The sequence below is a fragment of the Sesamum indicum genome, linkage group LG1 (genome assembly GCF_000512975.1).
Source record: "Sesamum indicum cultivar Zhongzhi No. 13 linkage group LG1, S_indicum_v1.0, whole genome shotgun sequence".
NCBI lineage: Eukaryota > Viridiplantae > Streptophyta > Magnoliopsida > Lamiales > Pedaliaceae > Sesamum > Sesamum indicum.
This window is the reverse complement of record NC_026145.1, coordinates 7,980,257-7,990,867: the sequence shown is the minus strand read 5'-3', so window position 1 is coordinate 7,990,867 and position 10,611 is coordinate 7,980,257. Positions and strand designations below refer to the sequence as shown.

Here is a 10,611-nt window from a genome sequence, read left to right as displayed (position 1 = left end):
CCCACAAAAACTTATACCTTGTAGCCAATGAAGCTTAATTTCCTTTAGTCTTTAAGGTAACTCACAATAAATTTTACTAAAATTTAATATAATTATAAACTAATACACTCTCTTATTATTTGAAAAATTACTAATCTCATCGTGATTTTGACGGCCATTTAACAACTAATCCAATCATTGGGAAATTCATTTAAAAAATGCAGAAAAAAAAAATTAGAAAAGTAAAGTGCTATAGAAAGATTTAGAAAAGTAAGTGGCACCGCGGTTACTCACCGCAGTGCCACAATTTTTATTTAAAAAAGAAGAATTTTCTCTATGTCACCGCGGTGGTTAACCGAGGTGACATTATTTTTTTTTTTAAAAAAAAAATTTAATGTGTCACTGCGGTGACAATTTTTTTTTTAAAAAAAAAACATTATTTTATTCCACGACGAATTGCTGCCAACTTCTCGTTAAAATTTCGGCACCATCATGGCGAGTTGTCAACCATCAAATATACCGTTCGACTCCCCTTGATGAGACGAACATTTCCCCACAAACAATTTCAAGTTTTATCAATCGTAAATAATGAATTTTTAGCACGACCACTGCACCTTTCGGCCGTCGATTCGCCGCCACCGGAGCGATCCACGATCACGGACTACCACCACTGGACTCGCCTCGACCTAACGGTTCTAACGAGACCAACCTAGTTCAATTTTATTAAATATTTGTTGAGATATGAAAATTTGGAGATTTTTCCGCCGAAAATTCGCGCTGAAGCTGTTTGCTGCCATTTCTCCACTGTCAGGACGAATCACAGATTAAGACCATAGCCGTTCGAATCCTGTTGTCCAGACGATTCCAAGACGACCAGTCTTGCTCAATTTCATCAAGTATTTGTTTGTTCAATTAAAATACATATATTTTAAAATAGTTATAATTTTATTAAATTCTATTTATTAATTAATAATACTATTTATAATAATTAATTAATTAATAATATGATTTATAATTAATTAATAATTAATAATTAAATTTATAATTGATTAATAATACTATTTATAAAAATAATTAATTAATAATACTATTCATAATTAATAATACTATTTAGACCAGTCTTGCTCAATTTCATCAAATATTTGTTGAGAATTGAAAAATTGGAGATTTTTCCACCAAAAATTCACTGAAACTGTTTGCCAAATTCATTTTTTTTTGTTTGTTCAATTAAAATACATATGTTTTAAAATATTTATAATTTTATTAAATTCTATTTAATTAATTATAAATATTATTATTAATTAATTATAAATAGTATTATTAATTAATTAAATAGAATTTAATAAAATTATAATTATTTTAAAACATATGTAGTTTAATTGAACAAACAAATACTTGATGAAATTGAGCAAGACTGGTCTTGTTGGAATCGTCTGGATGACAAGATTCGAACAACTATGGTCTCAATCCGTGATTCGTCCTGACGGTGGAGAAATGACAGCAAACAGCTTTAGCGCGAATTTTCGGTGGAAAAATCTTCAAATTTTCATATCTCAATAAATATTTAATAAAATTGAACTAGGTTGGTCTCGTTAGAACTGTTAGATAGAGGCGAGTCCAGTGGTGGTGGTCCGTGATTGTGGGTCGCTCCGGTGGCGGCGAATCGACGGCCGAAAGGTGCAATGGTTGTGCTAAAAATATTTACGATTGATAAAACTTGAAATTGTTTGTGGGGAAATGTTCGTCTCATCAAGGGGAGTCGAACGGTATATTTAATGGTTGACAACTCGCCATGATGGTGCCGAAATTTTAACGAGAAGTTGGCAGCAATTTGTTGTGGAATAAAATAATTTTTTTAAAAAAAAATTGTCACCGCGGTTTTGAACCGCGATGACACATAATTTTTTTTTTTTTAAAAACAATGTCACTGCGGTTAACCACCTCGGTGACATAGAGAATTTTTTTTTTTAAATAAAAATTATGGCACCGCGGTGCCACTTACTTTTCTAAATCTTTCCAAAGCACGTTACTTTTCTAATTTTTTTTTCTGTATTTTTTAAATAAATTCTCCCCAATCATTAGTGTCCGTTAGGTTTTTATTCTTTTTTTATGGTGAATACAGATTATAATCTTATTTATTTTAAAAATATTTAATTTTTTTATGGATTAAGTGGATAAATTTTTTCTATTTTTTTTATATTTTTCAATTAACATCACCCCTTTTTTTATAATTTTTTTAATTAAAAAAAAATGCAGTAAAGGCAATTGATAATTCAAGGTAGGTGTGGCAATTGAAAATACTGTATCGAGCTCGACTCATTGCCAGGCCTAATTGAAGGCCTCAATTTAAAAATTACATAATTTCATCAAATAACAGGAACGACAAGAGATATTCCTAATTATGTTAAATTTAAAAAAAAAATCGTTGTAGTTTATCTTTTCTTTTATTAATTGTATTACACTTTATTTAATTTTATTAATTAATAAACTGGTAGGAATCATTGCTTAAATTATATAAATCATGTCTATGCAGCAGTGATTTTAATTAAGGAAAAAGAAAAATTTCAAATATGAATGTATACGTGAACTTTCGTAACAGATTTTTTCCTTTAATTTAAAATAATTGAAACATTTATTCAGTCTTTTTATTTAAATATATCAAATAAACGTCATGCATTATATTTATAAAATAAAAATAAATAAGTAAATTACCATTTAACTAAGGAAATTAACTTTAATTTGCACGTCTAAAATTACAATCGCATTAAATGACTTTTTCGATATATATATATATATATATATATATATATATATGCACCCATAATATTACGAAATTAAATTTACATTAAGTTAAATTTAATTCTTAAAAAACTTATCCTCTCCTTACTAATTATTTTTCCTCAATGAAGGCAAATAGTCGAATACATTTTTTTTAGACAATCAATTTTACATTTTTTTCAGGATATATATTAGAAACTAATTCAAAACATACATTGAAAAATAATAAATAGACAATAACTAAATAAATAATACCAGAGACTATTATAAAAATAATAAAAAAAATCCATACATAGACAGGATTCAAATTCATTTTATTATTATTAATTATTTTCTTTTTTCCAAATTAAGAGTTTTTTGGCTTCTATATTACCTTTGATATAAGGCCTCGTTAACACATTCGGCAACGATCAGTGGGTTTTCTACGATTATGCAATCTCGTAAATTGAATTTTGTCCGGTTGATAAAATTGAAGCTTCACGATAAAAAATATTTTGGGTTCAAATTCTATGACGTAGGCATATGGTCTATTTTTTTTTTTTTTTTGAGAGGAAAAATAATTAATATATAACATAGGCATATGGTCTACTTCTACAGTGGTTTTTATTTATTTTTTATTTTTTGAATTTAAAATTATTGAATTGTATTGAATAAAGCTAAATGGCTTTGAGAAATTTTACCCGTTTTTTTTTAAATAAATCGAATATAAAAATATCCAACAATATAAATTACATTATAACACCAATGGTGACCATATCATGATATGACATGAATCACATTATTTGATTTTTTCAAACGTGATTAAAACAAAGAAAGAAGACAGAAAAGAGCCTGCTTTGGTATGCTGCTTCCTGGAAATCTTATTTTAGGATATTTTGTTTTTCGTTTTTTCTTATGAGCTGATGATTTTTTTTTTTAATAAAAATAATAATTATATAATTACATTAATATTTTATTAAATTAAATAATTGAACAATATATCGATTCGACTTATGTATTAATGCAATTAATTATTATAAAATAAATTACAATAAATTCATATAGTGTGACAAATATGCACCCGTTCGATAAAAAATCGAACCAATGAACTCAACTGTAGTAATCAATCTAAGTCATCATTGGGTATTATTTTAGGATTATGCAAACTCAAAGTTGGGGTTAGGTAAGCTCTTGTCTTATTAACTCATAATTAAGACATAAATGTGTCCAGAAACAGTTCAATAAACAAATATTAAATGCTGTCGTCCACCTCAAATGACCTCTCAGATGACCTCACTCACTGCTTCACTCGTGGCGTTGTAGAAGTTTCATTCCCCATTTTGGGTCAGCATCGAAATAACTAGTTAACATATTTTAGGGTAAGTTAGAACAATTTTTTTAAAAATTTGGCATAATTATGAATATTTTTTGTTATTTAAAAAATTATTAATAACTTATAATTTTATAATTCGTTTAACAATTACCTCAATCCGTCAGATTTCATTCATTTTATGGTGAATTGACCAAAATACCCTTATAGATTAAGAATTATAATTTATTTATTTTTTGAAATTTTCTAATTTTTTTATAATTTTTAAAACTTTCTTATCCATCCCGTCCGATTTTTTACAAACTTGAAACTTTTTAAAACAAAATATATAGTAAAGGCAAAGTTGACAATTTAGAATTACATAATTTCATCAAACACCATAGGGTATTTGTTTTTTTCAACCAACAAAAAGGTATTCGTAATTATGTCAATATCAAGAAAGGTCATTATAATTTACCTTATATTTTATATAATCATTCAGACAAAAAACAAATCATATACCATAGTAGAATTAATCTCGTCCTTCTCATAATAATCAATTTTAATTCCGCAAGTCAACAGTGGTGTATAAAAAGTAACCCGTCATTAAAAATTACATTAAATTGTAATTTTAGTCATAGTTTAACAATATTGATTCTGTACTTTGCAGTACTCAACTAGCTAGACTTAACGGTCATATACGTACATAATATGCAATTATTATTAAATTATGAGATTAAAATTAAATTATAAAACTAAAATTGCAATTAATTTGCCGACGACTTTGAAAAGCTTAATCCAGAGACTTTTGACGATCTAGATGAGAAAAATCTTTGGAGCCATAAGTTTTATTCCTGGTTTTTAAGTTTCAGTGGATTATCAAAAACAATATCCAAAAAAGCAAAAATAAACAAGGGAATGATATATAGGGATTTTTTTTACAGAGAAATATGTATATATTTTTTATTACAAAAATGATAAAAAATGAGTGACGTGCGAACCCACAAACCCGTCAGAGAAGATTGTGTTTGCACAATGTGCACTAACCAATATCCCTATAACTAATTTATCATTACTAAAAATCAAGATTTAATTACGTACAAATTAACACACGAATTAGAACATAACTTTAAACCCACCATATACGTCAATGTCGGAGCTTACCATAAGCCACAATATACAATATATATGATGGGTGTCGAGACCACAAAAAATAGTTCGTACAACACTTGCGAAAGTGGGAGTATGGTCGATTCCATGGGAACTGGTTTAAGCCAATTTCTTTAAGAGAAAGAAAATAGTTGGGGGATGTTTGATGGTAGAGAGAAATAATTAAAAACTAAAATAAATTAGAAAGCAATTAAAATTACAGGACGAGGATATGAGAGGGAGCTTTTCCGTTTAAGGTCAGGATCATACTTGATTCTTGTGAGTTGATCATTGATGCAAATATAACACTTGTATAAACAAATAAATTAGTTATAGTCATTGGTATAATCTAACGACCTTACCTTTTCTTACTTTTTCATCAGTTAAGGTACGACCATTGGCTAAATCCCTAATTAACATACAATCTTGGGAACATCCACAAGATTTAATCTATTAACAATATTAAAAATTAGAAAGACCTGATTCTAATTAATAAATTCCTACGAGGATTATTCGTTTAAATTAGATCATGCATTTCCTATAACATAACTAACTACTTTGACATAATTAATTATGCTACGTTGCTATTAAGCATTGAACTAAACAAACAATTACACAAATTTGTAAAATTCAATTAGCTAAGCAAACCTTCTTGATAATGAACAATTGGCCACATTATTCATAAATCAGACGTTTGTAATAAAGGCACAGAGAATAACATGAATACTTATTTAAGAAGTGTAAAAGAGCGGATTAGATCTCGCAACAATTTACGAATCAAGCAATCATCATAACCTTAACTTGAAAGTAATAAATTTAGTCGGACATGTTAATGGAAGAACACACTAAAAAGTGGAATTCCATTAACCCCGACAATAAATTAAAACTAAAAGAGAGAGTATGAAAGTAAAGAAATATATTGAATTCAAAGTATTCTCTTCAATTCAAAGTGTTTGACAAATAGATAGACTCCCCTAATTTATAATAAAAGTCTCCTACGAATCTAAACATAGGGAGAGAGAAGTACATGATTGGTTCTAAAAATGTTAATACATCATCAATCACGTATTTAAAGGAGTCCTTTCCAAAATTCAATAAATCATTCCTTTTTTTACTTGCGAAAATCGCGTCTTTCCTTTCTTCATCCGTGTTAATCAAATCACTAAGCGTGGGTACGTTTAGCCAATCTCGCAAAACTGCCTTGAAATCTTCTCTTCCCTTTTTAGTGCCCTCAATATCTATTTTTGACTCGATTTTGTTATCTTTATGCCATATCATCCCTTTTAGCTAAATATGTAATAAATTCATAAGATTAGAAATATTTTTGTCTGATTAAATCACTATTAAATCAATATATCCTCTTAAATTCCACTCTTTTGATGCTTATTATGTTTCTAAAAGTCTGTGGCATACATGTCATAATCTTATGTACTAGCAATGGACAATTGGACTTAATAATATTACACTAATAGTCCAAAGTAGTACAAAACATTGAAAAACACTCCTTGCGCGCTGGACTGACTTTGATTTTTAGACAAACGTATGGTAGGGGTAATTTAATTGGGATAGCAACTCATGACAATTTTGATAGTTTCTTCTTTTTATAGACAAACGTATGGTAGGGGCTAATTTGATTGGGATAGCAACTCATGACAATTTTGATAGTTTCTTCTTTTTATATAGATATGATTTATTATATTACTCGATATATTCATATATAAGGGTAATTAAATATATCAGTAATTATAAATAAATTAATAAAACATACATTAGAAATAAATAAGAAATTGTTCTGATAGCGGACTTATATATGTATGGGCTCGTACCAAGTTTATTAATTGTGTGACCTAAATTTAGCACTTTAACAAAATCGATGGCTCCATCTTTATGTTAATTTCAAGAATTTAAATGAATGTAAGTTTAAGAAACAGTGGGAAATTGATGCTCCATCAGATATTTTATGCATTGAGTGTATAGACGACTGACACACTCGTATTAATTATTTTATCGCGGGGCATGATGATTAAGATGTAGAAATTAGAAAATGAAATTTTTTTCTCCATTTTATTTAATTATGAAACTTCTTGTGTGTGCCCCAGCAGAGGCATTTGTCTCATTTTTTCCTCTTTACGTGTTGATGCAAAAGAGAAGTTATTTATCTAAGTGATGAGGGTAATTTATCATAAGACAAATTTGCCCCTCATACTGGACAATGCATTGATATTAACCGAGAATGTCTTCTAGAAAGATTATAAATCCCACTCAATGTTCTTAAGGAGGGATTTACGACCACAATAATCATGGAGTATCAATCAGCTATAATTTGGGATGCTTAACTTAAGCTAAGCAACTATATGTCTGCACTTACCAATTATATCATGAAGAAAGATGTAAAGGTCACGGATGGAGCTCATTAGGAGGTAATGTCCATTTACTTTCAGTAATATACTCAACTTATACTCCTATCCATTCGAAAAGAGCTGACTTGAGCGTCGGAGAGCCATCGTTGGGAAAACACCCAACTGGCTTAACCGTTTCTTGTGTTCTCAGAAAAACTACTGTTCGAGGAATCGGGTCGGATCGCGGATCGAGATCGCTGATCGACAACTGCATTCGATAGAATTCCTTTGAGCAGTTCATTTGGCGCCGTCTGTGGGAAAGTCTTCTGAGAACATGGAAGGAGAGTCAGGAAGGAACATTCTTGGACTAGAAACAACAATGGGGACCACTAAACCCATCATCCAACTGACAAAAATAGAGCTGCAACAACTAATGGAAGAGGCCGGGAGGAAAGCTATCGTGGCATATGAACGTCGAACCACTACGCCGATCGAAAAGGAAGGTGCCAGGAGAAAGTTATTTGGAGAAAAAGAACAAGAGAAGATGTCGGGGGCAAGCGGAAAAGACCGGAGCAGGCGCCAGCCCTCTGAAGTGGGGTCGAGTAGCCGAGACAGGAGTCAGGCCAGGGGGCCCACGATCTCGCGTGCAGAGGTTGATAGCGTATCAAGGCAGATCGTCAAGTTGGGAAAACAAATTGACGAGTTGAAGAAGAGAGGGGAGATAGTGTCCCAACACAGGAGCTCACCCTTCTATAACCAGATCCTGACAGAGACCATTGCCCCGAGTTTTAGAATGCCAGATCTGCCGAAATATGACGGGATGAATGATCCTACGGAGCATCTAGCGGCATTCGACATGGTAATGAACCTTTATGGGCAATCGGGCCCAATTAATGCTAAACTGTTTGTTACGACTTTGACATGTAAGGCTCAGGAGTAGTTCACAAACCTACCACCTGGAAGTATTGAATCACATGAACAACTCGTGCAGAAGTTTTCATTCCACTTTGCTAGTAAAAGGAAGCAGAAGGGATCAGCAACGCACCTTTTCACCATAAGACAACAAGACAATGAGGCATTGAAGAGCTTTATGGGACGTTTTAACAACGAGACGCTGGAAGTACCAGACTTGCGAATCGATATGATGGTCAGCATCCTAATTCACGGGCTGAAGAAGGGCGCATTTTCTTCTGCATTGGCTCGCGACCCCCCATCTGATGTTGAGCAACTTATAAAAGTACATAGATGAGGAGGAGATGAATGCCATGAAAGATGGCGAATGGAGGATCGAGTCTGGAAGAGATCGAGGACGCTACGATAAGGATGACAAACGACCAATACTTGAACGAAACAAGGAGCCCCATTACCAACAAAAGTATCATAAGTACACGCCCCTCAATACTATGAGAGCAAAAGCGTTGCTTATGGTTGAAAGGAAGGACGTACTCAGATGGCCAAAACCCACGAGGGTCACTCCCGCCAAGAAGTATTCGAGCAAGTACTGCAGATTCCACCGTGAGTGGGGCCATGATACCAAGGAATGCTACCAACTTAAAGACGAGATCGAGTGGGTGGTTCACCAGGGATACTTCAAGAATCAAATATCGAAGAATTACCAGGACAGAGGTCGTCACAGCAAATCCCTGAGTCAAGAAAGGCGAGCAGAAAATAGGACCGTTACAGGACAGAATGCTCGAGAGAACGCGCCTGTGAAAGGTGTTATACACACAATAGTGGGAGGATCAGAGACAGGGTATTCAAGGAGAGCAAGAAAAAAGATTGAACGAAAAATAGGTGCGGTTGCGAGTAGACAGGTTATGAACATATCGCAGGAGTTGGACATCACATTTGGTGCTCAAGAGCTGAAAGAAAAAATCGGGGACGATAATGACCCAATGGTAATTAAAATGGACATAGCTAACTTCACGGTCCATAAGGTTTTGGTGGACAACGGAAGTTCTGCGGATATTATTCTCAAAGAAGTTTTGATCAAGATGGGTCTAGGCGATGTTATTAGACCCCGTGAACTCACCATTGGTTGGCTTCGGAGAAAATGAGGTGGATTCGTTAGGAACGATCGAGTTGCCCGTTTCTATTGGTGACGAACCAAGGAGAAAGACTCTCATGGTAAAATTTCTCGTGGTCAACACCCCTTTTGCTTATAATGTTATTTTGGGTAGACCTGGTTTGAATACTTTCAGGGCCATTGTATCTACATACCACCTGAGAATGAAGTTCCCCACACATGTTGGAGTTGGAGAGGTCGCGTGCGACCAACTGGAAGCGAGACGATGCTACAACCTTTCCGTGAAAAAAGAGGTGACAGATAGAAAAAGAAAATTCGACGAATCCCTAATAACTGAGAATGAGGACAGAATAGAGCCGATCGATGAGAATAAGGAGATCGAGTTAGTGCAAAGCGACCAGTCGAAGATGACAAAGATTTGTTCAAGATTGGATAAAAGACTTGAAACGTTGATGGTCGCGTTCCTACGTTGCAATATTGATATGTTTGCCTGGAGTCCCTCTGACTTCAAAGATATCAGTAAAGAGGTCATCGTACATCGTTTGAACATAGACCCGACTGCACGACCAGTCTAGCAGAGAAAAAGAACATTCGGGTCTGAAAAAAATCGCATCATCCAAGAAGAGGTGAATAAATTACTAAAAGCGGGATGTATTTCAGAAGTCCAGTATACCGATTGGCTGTCGAACGTGGTGGTAGTGCCGAAAGCATCCGGGAAATGGAGAATGTGCACTGATTTTACGGATCTAAACAAGGCATGTCCCAGAGACTCGTACCCGTTGCCGAGGATAGACCAATTGGTGGACGTGACCGCAGGATACGAGCTGTTTTCCATGATGGATGCTTACCAGGGCTACCATCAGATCCACATGGCCAAGGAGGATCGCATCAAAACATCTTTTGTGACTGAGCAAGGTATATTTCGCTATAACGTGATGCTATTTGGCCTAAAAAATGCAGGTGCAACCTACCAGAGGCTTGTGAACAGGATGTTTAAAGATCAAATCGGGTCAACAATGGAGGTATACGTTGACGACATGTTGGTCAAAAGT

General features: G+C 33.2%; 1 protein-coding gene across 1 annotated transcript; it reads left to right on the top strand.

Annotated features, from left to right (window-relative positions):
• On the top strand, positions 8,790–9,590 carry LOC105158976. Its single transcript, XM_011075911.1, has one exon. The coding sequence runs from the start codon at positions 8,790–8,792 to the stop codon at positions 9,588–9,590; it is 801 nt and encodes a 266-aa protein (XP_011074213.1).